Raw genomic sequence first — 21408 nt, 5'->3', positions numbered from 1 at the left:
GTTCATTTGTTTGGTCATTGGTTAAGATGATTAGTGTGTCTTGTTCTATGTCATTTGTGTGTAAAAAGAAATTCCGTACAGTGATTACTTTGTTAGCCTAATAGGAATATTGCTTTTGTATTGCTAACTTAGTGTTCCCAAATCAATTCCAAATCAAAAGATTTTTACTTGTTTTGCAAAGATGTTCAAAAATGACCAAATAACTACTATGCTATTAGATAAACATTATTGATTGTAAAAGAAAAGATGTCAACTTTACGACAAACATTGTTTTTAACGCAGCGTCACACTTTCTGGGATTATTCTTTTATGTAAAAGCAAAGGCATCCAACACGACTGAGTTAAGGTTGAGAGTAATGTAATAAAAAATAAAGTTTGATCAATTCAAAAGTATTTATACATTCATTAAATTTGTATTATTATTGTGTATTTATTCTAAAATAAAATAATTTCAATAACATTTTACATAACATGTACATAATTTAAGGTTATTGTCATTTATTTAAGACTGGAAAAAAACTGGGTGAATAATAAAAAGTAGTGCAAATAAAAACGTATAATACATATCTAATATAAATGTATTAGAAATAAATGTAAAGGTAAATAAATGACTACATAATAACAATACAGACTAATCAATACATTATATTTTTTCCCCCCAATCAAGAGTCCCCACTCATTCTGAACGACTTTTGTTGGAAGACAGGCAGGGCCCAAAGGTGTTTACTTCATCTCATAGAACACTGTGGCAGGACACAGTTTACCAACAACCCCACCCCCCAAAAATCAAATCATCTGAATTTCTCCATGAACGTGTGTGTGTGTGTGTGTGTGTGTGTGTGGGGGGGGGGGTCTTCATTTCACTAACCTCCTCGTTCAGACAGTCTCCTCTTTTGAGACGGTGTGTGTCGTCACAATGATTTATGACTTTAATAAAACAGTGTACGTGCATGTTAGTGTGTGTGTGTGGCTCAGGGCCACATTGTCCTTTACAATCACTCCACACGCTCTCATTTCACCACCTCTCTCTCCTCCCTCTGTGGCTGACAGTAGCTGCGAAAATGTCCATGAATGTGTGTGTGTTTGTGTGTGCGCCCTTGACTGGCGACCTTGAGTGAGGCCGTCGTTCTCACTGCCACTTTTCTTCATTTTCCAACTTGCCTTGATGCTCCCTGAAGGGACGCAGGGGCAGAAAGTAAATTAACGCTGCGTCTTTTCGTATAGTGAGGCAGGCCCCTGTGTGTGTGGTTGTGCACATGCGTGTGTACGGTGGACATGTGAACTAAGCCGTTGCTTGGCGAACTCAGCAGAAAACATCATTAGTGTGATTTGGGGGGAAAAAAAAGTTGCAGGTTTGGTCCCCTGGAAAGAGATGAAAGCAATCATTTCTACTGCTATACTAGTAGACCGTGTTATTTTATTTGCTCTATTTTAGATTATCCCTAAAGTTTGTCCTTGATCCCCATTACTTAAATGCCCTCAAACATTTTAAAATGATGGCTAAAACATTAAAGTGACACGACAAACTTTAGAAATCAATAAATGTGGCTTTAATATTTATATTAAATCAATTTAATATCAAGAGTGTGGAAAATAAAATTTAAACTAAGCAATAACGTTATTCACATTTTTATAAACAACATACGTAAGATACTATAAAATATGAAGTAAAATATGGAATATTTTAATATGAATCATAAATAAAAATGCAACATTGAAATAACCTGTGAAATATAAAATTAAAAATATTTTTTTGGTTCACCACTATCCTGGAGAAGACTTGTTTTTGTAGTTCCTATTGTGTGTGTGCATTCCGTAAAAGGAAAGAAAGAGCAGAGTGTGTGTTGGCCACATCGCTTATATTTGCCTTCATCTACACATTATTAATTTACAGCAAACATAAATAATACTGCCACAGTAACAAAATAAAAAACAATGTCATAATACATTAGGCTTCAGGTTTGTCCAGAACAAAAAGTCATCTAATAAATACTGGAGTCTCACATACACCGTATAACAAGCACCACAGCTAAGTTCTAACTGCACCGTATGCTCCACTAAAGGCTAAACTCGCACGAAACCTGTGCACAATCAAAATGACCTCACTGTAGTTAAATGAAAACAGCAGTTCATCTCAGAAATAGTTGGCATTTAAAAAGTAACATAAAAACAAGGCCTTAGAAGTCATCTACGGGGCGACTGGTGAGTCTTTAAATGAGGCACAGTAACTTGAAGAAGCAGCTAACAACAAGAAAATCAACTAAAACTACACATAAAAATGTGAGGCTAAATTAGAGCTGTTTTGTTGTGTATTCTTTTCAACCATGAATGAATGATACCTGATTGGGCGCAGTGTCCTTAAAGATGAGTGTCAGTGAAAGTGGAACGCTCCTTTCTCACACAACTTAAAGACTTGATGGTATCCGCAAAGTCTTCCTCCATGTACTGAAAACAACATGAAACTTTTTCACTATTAATATACACTAAGAGTTGTTCAACTCAATTGAAAAAAAAACAATCTTTTAAGATTTATATAATAGGAGCGGACATCAAGCTATAGTTGTCATCTCACCAGTGCCGGTCCCAGAGGGTTGTCCCAGCAGCCCTCTTCCGTCACCAGAGCTTTCCTGTCAATCAGCTGGCTCAGGCTGTGGTGCAAGGGATGATGGGAGTAGGCCTGGCTCAGGTCCGATTGCCTGGGGACCCTCAGGACGGACATGGGGTTGAATGCCGAGCCACCGCCCACTATCTTGGTGTCGGACAGGCCCTGAAATGTATATTTGGACTCGATTTATTGAATGAATATATAAAGCAGTGGTTTCTCAACCAAGGCATTTATTTTACATGGGGAAAATATCAAGGCACACGACCGAACAAAAACATCACAAAAATATTGTCTAGTTGACACACACAGCATGGACACGCACAACAATCACACGCGTGAAGACAGCATGCTCGCTCAGTACCTCAGTATACACAGTGTAGCTTTTAAGTGTTACGTTGTTGATCTCAACACAGTCTGCTACAGTGTCAAACTGCAGGGGGGAGGGAAACAATAAAGCGGACATTTAGGGTTAGCCCACAGTGGGAAGAAAAGTCTTACTGTGAGGCCATCGGGATGAAGCACAGAGCCGGAATGATGCTTAGAGCACAAGTCGGGATAAGGCCTCTGAGGGATGGACACAGAAAGAGGTCAGAAGAGGGGAAAGATGGAGGAGGTGAAGAGGAAGAGGTGTTTGAATTCAATGAATGATACAAAAAGGAAATGATGGCGACAACATAGGTAACCATGAATAAAATGCTGTCAACAGATCCGAAAAGAGATGTATTTTTTATATATATAACAACACTGTATAAACTTATAACATAATAAACTAAACTGCTAAACAGAGTTTCCTTTACATTACATTTAGACTGGAGGGACATATTATTAGTCTCATTACAGGTATTTTTTTTCATTAACGTAATACAATTCAATTCCAAACATTTTAATTTCTAAATTCAACCACATTGCCTTCTTGAGAGGGGTAGTTGGTTTCCAGCTCCCACTAGTGGCGGTAAAGTAAATTGGCTGGACAAAAACATTGCCATTCCAACGTGCAAAAGTTGCAATAAAAACAAGGATTAATAAAATTAAATTTAAAAACGCCATACCATTTACAATAAATACAAATTCCTTCTCTATCTCTTACTGGCTCACTGTCTCGCTCGCTCATTCACTCACCGTGTATGTCTCTCCTCCCGCCTTCCTGCTCTTCTGAAGCATGACCAGAGGAGGGCGATCTCTGGCTGATGGATTCTTCCTCAGAGCTCTGGGAATGATGGGGAAAAACATTCAACCTCTATCTACCCATCGATCTATCTATTATGTTTTGTATAAAGGCTGATTGGGTTTGAGTGGTAGTGAGAATACCTTTGCAGCAGAAGGCCCGACAGGATGGCCAGCACAAAGAGCCCTAGCAGCGCCAAAAGCAAAATGAACCACAGCTCAGAATAGACTGGAGCTGCTGGCATGCTTGCTCCCTCTTTACTTGCGTCCTCTGGATCAACAGGACCTGTGGGTAGAATGCCAGAATATTTGGACAGAAGTATCGGGACAACTGGGCAATTATCAAAAATATTTTGTCATTATTTCTTTTTTTTCTTTTTTTAATACAATGTCAAACGGTGTGTGCGTGGGTGTGAGTGCGCTACCCAGGCCTGAAGCGGGGCTGTATCTGACAGTGGGAGTGGTGGCACTGCCACTGTCTGTGGTACAAGTCACCTGAAATGACAGCGCTGCGGAGGACATGGGGAGAAAGACAATGTCGTTTGAGAATCTGAGTGGATAAAGCTGTTTTTTTACAGGTTTGAGGAATGACACACAAGGTGGGACGAATCCTCCTTGTGAAAACAGAAGTGAAAACACAACCCTGTCTATCCGAAAGGGATGCTCGTGTTTTGAGTGACTCTTTTTGGCGGCAAGGTTAAAAGGTAAAGCGTGAAAGCATATTTCATGTGCAAGGATTGAAGGACCAGGAATCAAACCAAGAACCTCAGGAATGTGAGGCAAAGTTGTTAAAATGCCTTCACTTTTCTCTGACTTGCGTGGAACATGAAGATAGCTGTGGAAGCCGCTGTAGATCCTGAGCTGGCTCTCCGTCACCGTATACTGCCTCAGGTAGTCGTTCAGGGAGAAGGAGCCGGTCCAGTCAAGCCAAATGACCGTCAGGTTGCTGCCCACCGACAGCGGCGACACATACTGAGGAGCTGTGAAGAGAGAAACATGACACACTTGCATCTACACTAACTGAATGAATGGAAGAGGTGGAACGAGGGAGTGCAGAGACGTGACAAACCTTCACTGAGGGTAACGACGGTGGTCCAGTTGGAGGCGGTGCTGCCCATGTTGTTAAAGCAGGCTACTCGAAGCTCATAGGCAGAATATGGCTGAAGACCTGCACATATGTATATCATTAGATAATACATAGAAAATCAAAACTTATATTAAAATCGACTGCAGAGTCCAAAGGGGCATTTTTTAGATAGTAACTTCAAACCTGTCACATTGTAGCTCCGCCTCTTGCCAAAGAACGTGATGTCTGCTGGGCCAGTGACACAAGGTTGGCTCACAGGCTGGGGGGGTTGCGGGCAGGCTGTTCTACGATGAAGCTCACAGCTGCACGGCGGAACGACGAACAGTGAGATGACATCATCGCTATGACCCCTGTGCCGTAACCTCCCTTCAAAGTACAGTTGACGTTCTCCTCCTCACCTCTCGATGATTCCGTTGGGTTCCAGAGGCTCAAACCAGGCAAGTTGAGCAGAGCGTGAGGTCAGTGTGACGGGACGGGGAGGTGGTTGGCGAGCTGGGGGTGCGGCCAGGGTGCGCAGCTCAACCACAGGTCCCTGGCTACAGCACTACAGTCACAGGCATTGGTCAATTTCACTTTACTCTTGACTTTTGAGTAACAAAATCACTCATACTTGAGTTCTTTTAGGGTATTTTGGTTTGAGTTTTAAAGGTCTGACTCCCTAGTTTCATTACCTGATAACAGGTGCAGGCCTCCACTCCGACCCTGTACTGCGTGTAAGGCAGTAAACCATGAAGTGTATGTTGATGGGATGTTCCCTCTGAGAGCTGTGGAAAAAAGGCAGAATGGAGTTTGTGTTCATACCACTTTAGGGTTTCAAACTGCTGAGCAAGTAAGTAGAGGGGAGAGAGCAGTCTATTCTTTACCAGAGTGACGTGGTCGTTACGGTCCAGCGAGAACACACGGTAAAGGCTGACGACACCATTGGGCCGGGCCGGAGGACGCATTTCCACCACGGCCGTGGTTGCCGAGACGTGTCGTAAACTAGGCGGAGCGACCCCCTCGGGCGGGGCGGGGCCGGTTCTCCCGCTGACCCACGGACTAGATGAACGGCCGGCCGAGTTCACTGCCCACAGCTGCCGGTCAACCACACACATTAGAATTTCAGACGCATGTTATCGGCTCTTAATCAAAGTGTCTCTTAATTAGGCGACATGCAACAGGATATAAGTCAATGTATCGGATCATCCATCAAAACTAGCATCGGGCGTGAGAGCGAAACCTTTTCACCATGCGAGCCATCGCTAACATATCTGCATGACAATTACTTTTCACCTTCATCAAGGAGTTAGACACACGCACGCACGCACGCACACACACACGCTAATCTTATTTGTGTGCTTGTGTTGGCCACAATTAGGGGGTGTAAACAGCGCAGGGTCACGCAGGGTGGAGATTTGCATGTGTAAGTCATCTGTAGCCTGTCAGAAGTAGTGCGGCAGGCAGATGGATGGGTCTGAGCTGAGTTGTTAAAAGTGTGTACGTGTGCGTGTGAATTGTTTGTGGGCAGAAACGGCGAGGCCCGCGTGTGAATGTGTGCGCGCAACATGTTAAGAGTCGAATTAACCTCAATAATAGTCAATTAGGGTGTGATCAATCAGAGTGATTGATCTAAGTGACAGCACAGATGGACTGAGAAGTGAGAGGAAGAGAAGGGGGGAGGATGGAAAGACTGGAAATGAGGGGGGAAGAGTGGCCAAAATATTTCTGAGCAAAGAGAACACAGAATTAAAACCAATAAATAAGATTAGTATCACTATTAGTAGGGAAACAAGTTGCGTCTTTACACGTGCTTGTTTTTTCCCATTGCAGTATAACACATAAAGATTATTTATGAGATATACTTATGGCAAATAGAAATAAAAACAAACATTTTAAATACACTTAAATTTACTTTGATTGCTTAACATGGGCAACAGCAGCAAATAAACGTAAATTCACTGAAATCACCCAAGCTATTACGTAGTGGTCAACTGTATAATTGCAGACAGGCATTAACCTTGGAATCTGATATAAACTCAAAATGAGACACATTTGGTTATGAACCCCCAGTTGGGATATTGTAGTGAATATAAAATGCAATAAAATATAAATTGGGATCTTGTGTATTGTGTGATTGTGCTCCCAGCTTCTCCATAAGGATCCACTCCATTAAAGTGTGTGCACTCTTAACTGGGCTCATTTCATGTCCATTATTAAGGCCCTAATCGGATTTATTCAGATGTTGATGCACCTTTTCTGATATCAGTTTAAGTGTTATTTCATGTTTATAATATTTATCAGAAAAGGTGCATCAACATCTGAATAAATCCAATTAGGATTTACTGATTAAACATCAGTTTAAGTGTTATTTCATGTTTATAATATTTGACTAATGTTGTACTTGGCACTGTTTGTAAAATATTTTTTTTAAAGTTGAGAATTTCTGAGTTTGTACATCATTTAAAAGTACAATTTTACTTTTGAAATATAAGTACAACAGTTATCTTGGGTTGGATGTAAGCATGACAACATCTAGGTAGGCCTACTTCTCTCTATTTGGGACAATGCTTTGAATATTGTGAGTTTCTTAACATCTGCACTTTTGTGTATAGAATTTGGTCACTCATTTACGGTTGATCCATGACATAACTCCACTGTTCTTTTCAATAAACTTGTATCTTAAAACAACTGATCTAGTTTGCCCAGCAACAACAATGCTCTGAGGTAGGCAGCAACACTGTTAAAATGTCTTGCGTTGCAATAAGTGATTAAAAAGTTGCTGTCACGCAGACGAAACGGCGATGAAAAAAACTTGCAACCCGGAGCGGGCGAGATCACATTCACCTTGATCCATCTCGTGGTCCTTAAATCATAAACAGACTTGTTACTGCGTCCACTCCTCTCTTGTACTCTCTCCTCCTATTGGGCCACCATTTGGCTTGTTAGACACAAAATAAAAATACACTCCGTTTGCCGCCATGGCAACAAAGGACTACGGGGAACTTCCCGGCTGAGTTTGAGTGCTTTTATTGGCCCGTTGGACCACAGGCGGCGTGGGAGTGCTCTGATAGGCCGACGGACGACTTGGCGGGTGCATCCAGTTGGGGTGAAGGGGCTAAGTTGTGTGAAAGTGGGCAGTAATTAAAACGACGCATAAAGCTGTCAATAGGAGCTTATGACCCAGTGTAATTAGCCTAATATGATTTCTCTCTCTGGCAGGGCTAAACTGAGCTGACGTATCGTCCTTGTGTACGCCTGAAACACCAAGATAGAGACGGTAACCGCCAGTAAACACGGCGACGTTGAAGTGGCTCCAATATTGCGATAGCGATGATTTCTCGCTGACTGCCAATGAAGAAATGTGACAAATGTGGAAAAAGAGATTTATCATTTGTTTAACTTTATGGTGTGACTCTGACACACTCACGTGGGGAACGTCTGGGTGCCCATGTGACCGTGGACAACACAAACATAGCGACACCTCGTCCCCACCGTCGGAAAATCCCCAGGGGACATGTAGCGGTCACCATTAAAAGGTCTTTCCAATACAAGCACTGTTACCAAGGGGACTAACGGCTAATTCGATTGGCTGGCCGGTAATCAGGAAGTGGGGTGCTCTGAGGGCGGCGTGATTAATAGCGCCGTTGCCCGCCCGTCATCTCCCAGAGCTCCTCCTTCCTCCCGTCATAAATTAAGACCCTCGTAAATAAAAACAGCACCGCAATCAGGCAAACTCAATCAATTACGCAGGTTCTCTGGCCTCGGTTCGTACATCTGACAGGCGGGGATGCTAATGTTATTGTTGCTTCCAAAGGGCTTGCCTGTCAATTAACATATCAACGCGGAGCACAACAGGACGGATATGGAGCCTTCTATTTACCACCTGTCTGAATGCATGGCTCCTGCATGTGTGGCGATCAACATTTGGCAACGAAAAAAATGTTAAGGCACACCAAACTACATATAAAAAAGATAAAATAAAGTGTGGCCATAAAGTTCAATATACCTGGTACTCATAAGCAGTAAATGGCAGGAGCCCCTCATCCTTGCAGCTTGTGGATGAAGAATTGTAGACAAGAGTCGCCACGTCATTTCCACGGCTATCGGCGGTGAGCTCCAGTCTGCGGTACACCTCGTAACCTGGGCTCCTCCCATTTGGTTGAGCTGGAGGGGACCAGGTAAGCAGGAAGGTGGTCTGGAGGCCAGTGTGGGGGTCAGCTTGCAGGTCTAACAGTGGCGCCGTCTGTCCGGTGGGGGGAGCCTCTGGCGTGAGAATGGACGCCCAGTCGCTGGAGGAGCAGCCCAGCTCCGTGCATGCCTCCACCCTCACCTCATACCTGCAACGTTATTCAACATGGAGTCATTTGTGTGGAGTTGATGGGCACTCGCGCTACTAATTGAAAATATCTATAATTGTGGTTTGAGGTGTTTGTACAAGTCAAGACTGGATAAGGTAACAAAAATAATAGAAACATCTGATACAGTTTTGTTGTGCAGAACACTGACACGTTTGGTTGAGCCTAATATTGTGGTCAGTGAGTGTATATTGCAACATTAAATACCAAATTTTATTGGGGAATGGCTATAAAATCCAACAAAACTAGGAAGGTGTTTTAATTCTAGCTTGATTCAGCAGTTCTGTATGCTCCACATACTATTTTGCATGAGTAATTTCAATTTGGGATCCAATATCGTGAAGGGCATTCTGGTCCATGGAATTTTCAGTGTAATTTTGTTATACTGTGGGGAGTGATAACCAAAGCAACTAAAGCGTTAGAGCTGTTGTAGAGAAATGCAAGACAGCAGGATTAAAAAAAAAAAAGCTTAAAAGACACACATCATGTGTGAAGTTCATTTGGAATTACCCAATGAACTTAGTTCCCTAACGGTGTATTGATAAAATAGGAAACAATTGGACAAAAACCTGCGGTAGGGAGCGAGCCCCTGCAGAGTGGTGTGTCTCTTGGAGAAGACGTCGTCCTTTGGAGTGTACACGGTGTTATTCCCACCGAGCAGGATGGGCTCCCTGTGATATATCGTGTAACTAATAATATCTCCATTAGGACGGGCGGGAATATTCCACTCCACTTTCACCTAGACAGGACACAGAAAACACAGGTCAACACTTTTAAACAGAAAGATAAGCTCATTGGCGACTCAGTGCGTTTGGGTTGACCTGATTGGGCCCCAGAGGTGACAGCAAGGGGGGCCCGACACCCGAAGGGGCAGCTGGGTGAGTCTGGGCTGAGGCTTCAGCGCTACTCACAGCTCCTCGGCTATTGTTGGCCCTGACAAAGTAGCTGTACTCCACATTGGGCACAAGAGTGAAGTCGTGGTAATGAGTCTCCGGGCCCACGTAGATTACTTGGCCATCTCTGCGGAGTTCGTAGCCTGTGATGATGCCATTGGGATTCTGTGGTGGTGCCCAGCTTACTTCTACTGACTCGGGACCGGTGACCTTCAGTGGAAAAGTTACAGGTCGCATTGAAAACGGTTTTCAATGGCCTTCAGAATGTACTGCTAATTGATAAAGAACAACGACGGGCTAGATATCTGCCTAAGCATCATGATTCTTGATAAATAGCTACATCAGCCAACTGTTGATTATGTATGCTAATGTACCTTTAGAGTGGGGATGTGCATGTCCAAAGGAGGAGCCTCCTCCGTCACTGTGGATGTTTTTGGACTGGCGGCGCATCCACCGCTGGTACATGCCAGCAGTACAAGCTGGTAGGACGTGTGAGGATGAAGATCTACCAGCATGGTCTTCAGTTCTCTACCTCGATAAGCCTCTTCATTGTTCACCTCGAGTACATATTCGGTTACCTCCCCATTCTGGGTGGGTGGTGGAGTCCAGGAAATGTCCATACTGCTGGATGTAATGGAGTTCACTGTGGGAGCCTCCACTGTTGTGGGGGGAGCCTCTAAGGTTGTAATGTTGGTGGGAGGGCTTGTGATGCAGCCCTCAGATGTGCACGCTGTGATTGAATAACTGGAGGAGATTGAAAAATAAACATTTTAATAGCTTGATTTGGTTATTGTAGTCATTAGCAGGTTGTTCATTTTACAGGCACGATTTTAACATAGGCCCAAAAAGTCCTCCGAAATTGTCAACATTGAATTATGGACTAAAAATTACATTCAAAATGTATTAATAGTCAGTCTGATATTGACAATTGATGATTCAACCTCAGAGAAAAGGGAAAGAGTGTTTTCATTTGTTTCATTTCTGGCATATGCAGATCTTACACTATTGACCTCTGTATGACCTCTGGTCCTTACTGTGTTTAGTGTGTATTTTCGTTCTTACGCTGTTTTAATCTCTCATTTTGAACAAGCCTTACCTATATCTCGCAAAAGGAAGAAGATCCTCGTCGGTGTAGCTGAGCACGGTTGGGTCAAAACTAAAGGAGAAGCTGATATTATTCCTCTGGATCCTGTAAGACTGGAGCACGCCGTTGGGTTCCAGAGGAGGCACCCATGACACCACCAATTCACTGGGTCGGCCCTGAAGGTGACTCACGGTCGGCGGGGCAAGGCCGCGAGGCGGGGCCTGCCTGGTCGTTACCGTTATCCAGGAACTCTGAGTGTGGCCAGCGGGGTTGTGAGTACGTACGGCGAACTCGTACCGAGTCCAAGGACGCAACCCGGTCACTGTGAAGGAGAAAGTGTCGTTTTCTTGTGGGGATGATTCTCGGAACAGCACCTGGGTGATTGACAATGATAGCAAATTACATCTTAGTCAAGGAAAAAAAAATAAACCAGGAAGAACCATTCCATGTACTTTTTCTCTCTTAGCATCCTCTTCTCTGCTTCTCCCCCTCCCCACCTGATCGGCATTTCTTCCCAGTAGGTGGTACTCGTAGATGGGCCCATTGGGCTGAGCGGGACCTTCCCAGGTGAGCCACACGTGGTCTGAACCCACAGAAAGGGGCGCAGGCGGGGGCTGTGAGGCGGGTGGAGCTGCAGCAGTGGTGACATGCTGAGGTGGGCTACGTGTGCACCCGGCTGACGTGCAAGCTTCGAGAGTCAGAGTGTACGTCGTCCAAGGCTCCAAGCGGCGAAACAGGAAGCTGCGTGAAAGCCCGCTGAACTCCAGGTTGTCCTCGCTGTACAAATTGTACATCTGATGGAGAAGAGGAAGCGGTAAGGTTTAACTGTCTTGTTAGCATGTCTGGATATGGTCTATTGAGCAGCATATACCGTGATGACTCCATTTGGAGAACTTGGTGGATCCCAGTTGAGCAGCAATGACCTGCCCTGCTCTTTCTGCTCCACACTGAAGTTAGCCAGTCCAGCAGGAGAAGCCTCCAGGGTCCTCGCGCCAACCCATTGACTTGACACACTGCCTGAAGGAGTTAAAAATGAATGTTAAAAAAAGCGAATCAGATGTTTGTAAAAGATTTTAAACTCAGTGGTCACAATCCACCTGCTTCATTTACAGCTTCCACTTGTAGACTATATTCACTGTCGGGCTCAAGGCCAAAAACGGTTGCTTCGAGGACTAAACCCTGAAGATGACAAAGGAAAAAACAAGTAAGCAGACTGTCATAGTCACGCAAACAAAGCGTAAATATTTTCCCACAACAAGGAAAGACTGGAACAATGACAAGCTAAAATAATGTGTCATGGGGATTTGCCATATCAACATTACAGCATACTGAATGAGTAGGAAGCGGCAACGACGGACTGGCAGACGGTCGTCCCTTAAGGCTGCCTTCAAAGCCTGCTGAGTGTTTGTATCACACGTGCATCCTTTCATAGCTCTCTCGCAAACAAACAAGAGGCACAGTGTGTCTGCCAGTAGCTTCGGGCAACGGGATTCAACCCAAAAAAGCTGGCACTCGCTCCAACAGCCGTGTGTGTAACATCATTTACGCATTGATAAGGAATGCGCTGTTTGAAAAGGAATGAGATGCTTTTTGGGAATGGAGATGGAAAGCAACTTCTGTATGTGCGTAGACGTTTAGGAGAAAATAATACAACATTATTTTTAAATATATTCAGGCGCTCACATAAAGAGATTAGCTGTTAGGCCAATTCCATGCAGTGGCGAGGGAATCCAAATGGCTCCGACTCAAACGGAATCAAAGGAGAACCCAGACAAATCAGCGTGCCGTGGCACCAAGGATGAAGTGCCCGAACAATGAGCCCAATACATGTCTTGACTGTCTCCATGTCTGCCAGCCGACATGTTTGTCATACGCAGTAAAATAGGATTAATAAATCCCCGGACACCCGAGACGCACGCTAAATCCTCCTGCAAGTTTGCAGCGGAAAAAGGAGAGAGAGGGACTTGAAAAGACCAATAAGACAAAGTACATAAGTAATGATATTGAAGGCAGGGAATTAGGCAAGAGTGATGGGGAGAAAAGCGAAGAGCTGAGTAGGTAAATAACAGGTGAAGCAAATAAAAAGCGGCGCGACAGACGGAGGGAGGGGAGGAGGAAGACCCTGAACGACTGAGCCACCCTGGCCCGAGAGAGTCGCAGGGAAAGAGAGAGATAGATGTTACAAAAGGGAGAGACGGATTAAGTGAGCGCGAATGCAAGATCTCTCCACCTTAAAAGCCAGTGAAATATGTGAGGCATGTGGCCTATAAAGCGCTTAACATATGCACATTGTCAATAGCAGCATCTGGCGCCGGCAGCTTTTATAGGAGCGCCGAGACTCTGCTACACGCCTCTAGATGGCAATACATTCAAACACTTTATCGCTGGAACGCTTCGCATTAATGGCCTCCTCGCTGCACGTGCGCCAGGAAATTGAGCACATCAGCTCACACACACACACACACACACAAGCAGGCTGTAATCAAACGCTTTAACTCGGAAGCGCACCACTATTACATTCCATTAACAGCCCCCTTCATAATAATTTGTCCCTTAACACACACAGACGCGCACATGCAAGCAAACACTTGAAGAAATCAACAAGATGAGGTAACACAAGGTTTAAGGTGCGCGATGGCAACAGGAAATAAAACTGTGCTGTGAAGGACAACACAAAAGAGGTTCACCTTGTTATGGATTTAATATAGTGCTGCATGCATGCAATTTGCAGTTTTCTGTTGTGTATATGTGTTATAGCGGTACGTATAGTAAACCCTCGCTTATTAGCTTAATTAATTAAGTTGGAACGTGGACGACAAATTCTTGCACTGTGTAACCTCAAAACATTTAATTGCCTAAATGTCTTTTCGCACTTGTATGACAGTCAAGCAAGTAAAGATGTCACGTTGGCCTGATCAGTTAAAAGTTATGATGTGACAGTTTGACTTGGGAACAGGGTTGCTGTTTGGGATTTTTCATTATTGTTTTTTTTTTAAAATATGAGTTATAGTATTCATTCAAATGTCTGCAATGGACCTTCTTGTGTACGGACGTACAGCAAAACCCAAATAAATAAATGTAAGATGAACCCTGAACGCTCATGTATGATATTAATGTAAAAGATGAAAATAAAATACATTTTTGTTAGCTATTTTTAACACAGTTTCTTTTCAGTTTTCAATTTTAGGTTTAGTTTATTAGTTTTTGACAATGACAACAATCTTGCCCGGGAACATTTTCTATTTGCATTATTCCATAGGGGATGGAGTGGGTTACCAACAACCGTTGAGGTTCCACAGCCTCCTATCTAATCACGCCGATAAAGTGAGTTACAGTTATGGTAATTAGAATAAAAGATCGCAGGTCAATGTGGAGAAAGCCAGACTGCCTTTGGTGTGAGATATGAAAAGAAAGGTTCAGGTTAACCTGAAATCAATGCGCAAAAGCACACGTATGTTGGAATGACCACAACCTCCAGTTAATCACGACAACGGAGGGGGAAGGGGGAGAGAACTGCGGAGAGACCGCGGAAGGGGGGGAAAAAAGTACCAGCGAGAAAATTGAGAACGATGCCACATTCTGTTTGGTGTGTCTGGACTGGCACACAAAATACTTTTCATAAACCTGCGGGCATGCCGACATCCGCGCGCATCTTGTTTTTGGGTTCTCTGCGTGTGTGCGTGATATTCAGGTGGAGAGGCATGGTGCAGCCGCGGGGACAAGTGTGTGATACTAATTAAGAGTAACCATGTGTAATTGTCAAAAGAATTATGCTGATTATCTCACAAAAGCCCCAGCCAGTACCGGGCCCTGCAGAGACACAGGGACAGAGCAATATTAGCATATGGCCACGTACTCACACGTGTACTCTTCTTCTCTCTTTGTCTCTCTCACTGACACGTGCACAGGTAGCAGTCAAGTGAGCGATCATACAAAAGCGAGCCGTGTCTAATGAATGGTGAACGTGGACCAACTGGTGGGTCTCGGGTATGTCCCGCTCCACAGGCCACCTCTGCCCTCCCTGCTCCATTCTATTAAGTCCCGGAGAGATAACAAAGCACCACGCCGGCCCGCCTCTGCTCATGTGTCGCAATTCTTTGTCTGTATGGCAAAGCGCAGACACGGATCACATTTGACTTCAATTCAACCGCGTCCTGTCGTCGGGTCGATTAGCGCAAGCTGTGGCGTGAGTGGCGCTGTAATTGTTTTTGGAGGTTTCTGAGGTGAGAGCACTTTGAATGCGTGCTGCTCTTTGGTGCCCCATGCCAAGCTGGCAAGCCTTCTTCGCATGTGCGTGTGTGTACGCAATTATTTGTGCATGCCTAATTCGATGTTGCTGGAACAATTGCCGCATGTATGTTTGCAAATGCCCTGCATGGGTGCCCCCACGAGTCATCGTGAGTTAGACAAACAATGACACTCACACACATTTTAGGCCACACACGCACGCAGACCCAAAGCGTGCCATTAGGCATGTGGGTGGCCGCCACAGAGGTAGCGAGGGTCTGGACCAGGCATGTCCACTTCACAGCGACATCCAAAAATAGCTTTGGCGGCTTCCAACCGCGGGAACACAATATTTACAGTCTTCATGCTATTCTGACAGTGCCTGTTTACCTATGACATGTGGTTAAAGACCAGTCAATCGAAGTCTGGTAAGATGAGAGTAGAAGGTTGAAGATGATGTGCATGTTGCTTTTTAACATTCTTGTTTTGATTCCAAGTGATGGCATGCCGTAGGCATTATTATTCCTCTATTATTCCATCGACGGTGCTGTGGTGGAGAGAGTGAGCAGCGCCAAGTTCCTGGGGGTGCACATCAGTGAGGATCTCTCCTGGTCCACCAACACCGCATCACTGGCAAAGAAAGCCCAGCGCCGCCTGTACTTCCTGCGGAAACTCAGGCGAGCGAGCGCTCCTCCGGCCGTCATGACTGCATTTTACCGCGGCACCATTGAGAGCGTCCTCTCCAGCTGTATTGCTGTGTGGGGTGGCGGCTGCACTGACTACAACTTGAAGGCCCTGCAGCGCATAGTGAACACAGCTGGTAAGATTGCTGGTGCTTCGCTCCCCTCCTTGAAGGACATTTACACCTCCCATCTCACCCGCAAGGCGACCACGATTGTGAGTGATGTGAGTCACCCCGCTCACTCTTTGTTCGAGCTTCTGCCCTCTGGGAAGAGGTACAGAAGCCTGCGCTCCCGCACGACCAGACTCTCAAACAGCTTCGTACACCAGGCTGTTAGGATCCTGAACTCGCTCCCCCGTTCTGCGTAGCGTCTTGTACTTTTACTGTCTGAACTGTCTGTATGCACACTGGCTCTTATTTGTTGTGTTATCTGTTTATTTATTATTTATTATTACTCTTATTATTTATTGTTTGTGCCTTTTTGTTTATGATGTTTTTTACTTTTGCGCTATGCTTGCTGGCTCCGTTTTGCTCCTCTTATTTATTGTGTTATCTGTTTATTTATTATTTATTCATCACTCTTACTATTGATTGTTTGAATTTTTTGCCTTCTTGTTTTTATATTGTGTCGCGTACTTGTATGTCTATCGTGTTATGTGTCTCGTCACCGTGGGATAGAGAAAAACGTAATTTCGGTCTCTTTGTGTGTTGTGACGTGGAGAGATTGACAATAAAGCTGACTTTGACTTTGACTTTGACTAGACAAGTAGCAGTTTCCTCAAAAAAAAAAAAAAAAAGGCAAACAGACCCTCACACTTTGAAGTGATGACCATCATATAGTGGCTGCCATTAGGACAAGTGAAGGGGCAGCGTACTGAATGGTCCAGGCTCTTCACAAGACACAATAACACCCAACCTGTCATTACCGGGACTAAGAGCTAGCGAGCGAGCTGGCCAAAGAAGCAATATAAAACCTGTCTTGAGAAATTATCACTTGCACGAGTGTGAATGGTATGGACGAAGAGAAAGACATAACAACTGTTATTTAGAAGTGAGGTATAGAAAAGCCAGACGGAAACGTACGGCCGGAGAGGGAGGAGTTGGGGAAAACACCAGACGATGGAGATTGCCGCAAAGAGGAGCAGCCTGATTATTTGGCCGCTTATGCAAAACGCCGAGAGCCCTCCAATCAGAGTTGAAGACCTCTAACGAAGTTGTCCGATAGGCCGGAGGCCCTAATGAACTCTGCATGCGAGTCCTCTTATCCCTTCTTCTCTCTTCACCTGTTTTCATCCTCCTCATCGTTCGCCTCGCCGCCTCTTCTCCCCACTCCTTTCTGTCGGCGGCTCGTTAAAAAAAGGAACGCAAGGGCAAAGCCCGAGAATCCGCCCTTCTTCACCCACGTCTGGTGGGTCATCTCCAACATGTAACTCTCAGGTGGGCGTGGCACTAAAATGATGGTATCCACCCTACGTGCTTGTACGGCATATGTTTATCACAATCATTTATTTCACTGCCACATCTTCCAAGGGTGTATGATGAAGTGTACGCGCGCCATATTTGAAAGCACATGTTGGCTTGAAACATACTTAGCTGGCTGGCCCGTGCTCTCTGATGGGCCCTTAATGATAAACTAACAGATTGTAAACATGCTGCTTGCTTGCTCTCCAACTAGCGCTCCCTCCATCAATCTCTTCCTCTTTTCTTCCCTAATTCCACTTCCATCTCCACTTCCATCTCTTCTCACCTCTTCCTTCTTGCCCCTTTTGCCCATCCCTCTCTCTTTCCCTCTCTCTCCGCCGCCTTTCCTGGGGTGTTTTTTAAACAATGTGTCCTTCATGTACGGTTGGTTACGGGGCGTACAGAAGGACATCATTAGCGCTGGTGGTTAAGCTGTAATTTACACCATTACCGAGGTAGGGGCCATTTTTATTGCCTAGTAAATTTCAGCTCTGAAATATTTAGACCATATGGCTCAATTTGTGTAATAACCTTAATTTCCAAGCACCCTTCAGCTCCCTTCCGCACCGGCTGTTGTTGGCGGATGATGTGTGTGCGCGTTTGCATGCGTGTGCACGGCGAGCATACATAGACACACACGCGCGCAGAGGCAGGTGCATGGTGAAAATGTAAGCGCATACACTTACACTTAATCTCTAACATCCACATTAAACAATGTCTTGGTTCACGCAGACGCGCACACACACGGACATACAAACGTACGCATACACACGTACGTATGCATGCCGCTAGCAGATTAATAGGGTGTCAGCTTGTGTTTGGGTGAGGGAGCGTCAGGCGTCGGCCAGATGGTTCTCAGGGATGATGACTGTCAGGGGTCCTGCTCTGATCAATGGCATGTATTAATACGGCACACATAAGAGAGACACATTCACATACTGATGCACGGGAAAAAAAAAATGTCATCCGTGAACACAACATCATGGAGTGTATCCAGAAAAAAAAGGATGCACAAATTCACACATACATACACATGATCTTCTTTCCCTAAGGGGTCCCGAGGGCCAGAGTGAAACATCTGGAGGAGCCGAGGGAGGGAGGGAGGGAGGGATATAGAGGACGGGACAGTAAAGAGGAGATAATGGGAGGGAACAAAAAAAATAAAAAAGTGATGCGACCAGACAGGGATGAGACGGTGGCCTGATTGGTCAATTGAGATGAGGAGCTGGAAGCACTAAGAAAGCTGATCAATGGAAAAAGACAGGCTCTCCAGCAAGTAAAAAAAAAAAAAAGAAAGAAAGAAGCAAGCCAGAAGCAAGCTCCACTAAACAAATGTGTGGCTTTTGTCCTCTAAAGTCAGCTCTCAAAATGTGGTGATCAAGCAAAAATTAAACCTGAGTAATGAGAATCGTTCTAGTGTGGAAATGAACTATAAAAAGGAGGGAGAAAAGCTTCGGAAGAAGCAGAATGGCACGCAGTAGAGCCTAGACCTCCGCCAAGGCTGAACAAACCCAAGCCTGTCCGTCTCCTCAGAACCTGCTGAGTTGTTCTTACTGTGCTTAGCCTCAACTTCAGAGGATGTTGCAACAGACTTAGTAGAGTTACCAGCATATGGAAAAAATCTGAACCAGTCACATAAAATGAGTGACGTGGTTATTGCTAGTGTTGTTTTGGTGAAATCCTGCTAACAGGCAAGCCACAAAATCCTCATCAAAGATATCAGCAGATATCGAATCGGATTGGAGAGCGTAGAAGAAAAAGAGGAGGTCCAAAAATAGAGCCTGAATGCAAGAAAGTGAGTCTGACAGCCATGTCAGAGTGACTAACACGTCTGTCACTGACTTGCAAGGCATGGCGAGAGAAAATGTGCGTTGTGAGATTGCACGTGCGTGCGTGTGTGTGTGTGAGCGTGCCAAACAGCGTGTCGGGGGCTAGCAAAGCAGGCCGCCTGCGCTCCGTACCCTCATTCCGTCCGATTGGCGTGACGACCCCATTAATCAGCCGGGCTGGCACAGAGCAAAGTTCCCAAACCCAGCTCCATATCAATACACACACAAATATATACAGGGCCAAAGGACATTCGTGTACATGAACACACACACACACACACTGGCAGCAAATCGAGGGATGTGAATAGAAGCAATTTAAAGGGTGTGTGTGTGTGTGGTTTTGGGGTAATTTGTTATTTGTTGCTTCTGAAGACTGCACAAGTCGCACAACCTCAGAACAGCACTGGAATGCTGCTCCTCCGAGTGCTGACTCACAAATCTGTGACTCCTAAAAATAAAGTCAATGCTATCATATCAAGGTTTCAGCCATGTCTTTTTTTTGCTAACTCTGACTAAAACACAAACTTCCTCATAAACTCCAAGTGGCTTCTTAACAACTTCCCATCAGTCTTGAATGCCATTTTATAAGCAAGTACAGTGAATAAATGTTGAACCCTCTTTTAATCCACCCTTCATTGACACCCTTTGTGTGTCTGTGCAGAGCTTCTGCGATGAAGGCAGGTGCGTGACAAATGACTGCCACCAAAATAAGTCTATGCCATGTCAATGAGGCCCCCCCCCCCCACACACACACACAGAGTGTTCCATATCAATGAGAAGGTGAAAGGTCTCCTTTTACATCTTGTATTAATTATGAGTGACAAGCCAAAGGTCACGGAGGGAGAAGAAGAAGCCACACGTTTGTCTAGAATATAGATCTCTACTTGTATCTCTTCTCCTGTATTCACTCTCCTCCCTCTTTTCACTGATCTATCACCCTGCCTCACCCTTCTTGAGGTCCGAAGCGCCTCTTTTACTTCTGCACCGACACTTTCCCATTTCTATAAATATATTATCGAATGACTGTTCATATTCGAACAATTATCTTGGGGCCTTCTGCTTTAGTCCTACATGTCATCTCCACAAATGAACATTATGATGACACAAACATACACATTACCAGAACTAGTAGAACGTGAGCGAATGTAACATGTATCAAAGAAGATATTTGGGAGTGTGAACATTTACCTCTACAGTAAGTGCAAGTGCGGCAGGTGAGTTGAATGTCGGGTCGGGCTGGTGCTTCTTGTAAAGTAGTTTATAGTGAGAAATGATACCGTTGGGCTGTTGTGGCTCACTCCATTTCAGGTGGATCGAGTATGCACCTGTGAGCAACACGTAAGGCTCATCATATGAGATATTTTCAAGTTAAATAAATAATAAAATTGAACTCACCAGTGGGTGTGGCAGCAGGGGTGGTCATATTTCTTGGCCGTGCTGACAGGGTCCGAGCTGACGTGCTTTGGCTTTGAACCGAGCCTTTAGAATTGTAGGCACAAAGTCTGTACTGGTAGTAGGTGAACGGCTGCAAGGAGGGGCTGGCGTCGAAAAACTCTAGTGGTCCACTAGACCAGATGAAAACCAGCAGTTCCTCCTCCGTTTCCATTGGGGACCTGACAGATCACAATTTGAAGGTAGAACAGATCAAATCAAGGTACTACTCAAGATTCAAGAGTTTTTATTGAACCAGACTTTATCAAGAATATTATTTAAGGATGTTTTTCATTTTTACTTGATGCAATATTATTTTTCCATAGGGATGTTCCACACCACCTTTTTTTCCAGACTGATCACTATTTGAGTATTCATAGATCTCTATTAATTATAATAAATGAAATTTAATTTGTTACAGTGACACAAAATTGTGAACAAAGGCATTTACTTCTAACATGTGATGATTCACCGTTATGTCAAATGTTGAAGGACTCGTCCTTTTAAAAAAAAAAAAAAAATTAAATGTACTTAAAACGTGAGAGAGAGAAAAGAATTATCGTTACTTTTGTGGCTGTCTAGCTAAGTGTCCTCATGCCAGGTGTGTCAGA

General features: G+C 44.5%; 1 protein-coding gene across 1 annotated transcript in view; it reads right to left on the bottom strand.

The window, feature by feature from the left end:
• Positions 1 to 1851: 1851 nt before the first annotated feature.
• ush2a (Usher syndrome 2A (autosomal recessive, mild)) overlaps positions 1852 to 21408 on the bottom strand; it is a 112400-nt gene continuing 92843 nt past the window's right edge. The window contains exons 72-93 of the mRNA XM_061276698.1: positions 20762 to 20979; positions 20555 to 20691; positions 12265 to 12346; positions 12039 to 12184; positions 11620 to 11961; positions 11180 to 11541; positions 10458 to 10827; positions 10012 to 10293; positions 9760 to 9929; positions 8842 to 9172; positions 5720 to 5929; positions 5528 to 5620; positions 5255 to 5400; positions 5040 to 5158; positions 4839 to 4937; positions 4573 to 4749; positions 4195 to 4278; positions 3914 to 4055; positions 3725 to 3812; positions 2967 to 3035; positions 2573 to 2767; positions 1852 to 2445 (exon numbers count right to left, since the gene is read on the bottom strand). Coding sequence (XP_061132682.1) covers positions 2359 to 2445; positions 2573 to 2767; positions 2967 to 3035; positions 3725 to 3812; positions 3914 to 4055; positions 4195 to 4278; positions 4573 to 4749; positions 4839 to 4937; positions 5040 to 5158; positions 5255 to 5400; positions 5528 to 5620; positions 5720 to 5929; positions 8842 to 9172; positions 9760 to 9929; positions 10012 to 10293; positions 10458 to 10827; positions 11180 to 11541; positions 11620 to 11961; positions 12039 to 12184; positions 12265 to 12346; positions 20555 to 20691; positions 20762 to 20979 — 3949 coding nt within the window. The 3' untranslated portion in view covers positions 1852 to 2358. The remainder of the gene's footprint in view (positions 2446 to 2572; positions 2768 to 2966; positions 3036 to 3724; positions 3813 to 3913; positions 4056 to 4194; positions 4279 to 4572; positions 4750 to 4838; positions 4938 to 5039; positions 5159 to 5254; positions 5401 to 5527; positions 5621 to 5719; positions 5930 to 8841; positions 9173 to 9759; positions 9930 to 10011; positions 10294 to 10457; positions 10828 to 11179; positions 11542 to 11619; positions 11962 to 12038; positions 12185 to 12264; positions 12347 to 20554; positions 20692 to 20761; positions 20980 to 21408) is intronic.

Source organism: Syngnathus typhle, linkage group LG4, assembly GCF_033458585.1.
Source record: "Syngnathus typhle isolate RoL2023-S1 ecotype Sweden linkage group LG4, RoL_Styp_1.0, whole genome shotgun sequence".
Classification (NCBI taxonomy): domain Eukaryota; kingdom Metazoa; phylum Chordata; class Actinopteri; order Syngnathiformes; family Syngnathidae; genus Syngnathus; species Syngnathus typhle.
This window is presented reverse-complemented; position numbering and strand designations above follow the sequence as displayed.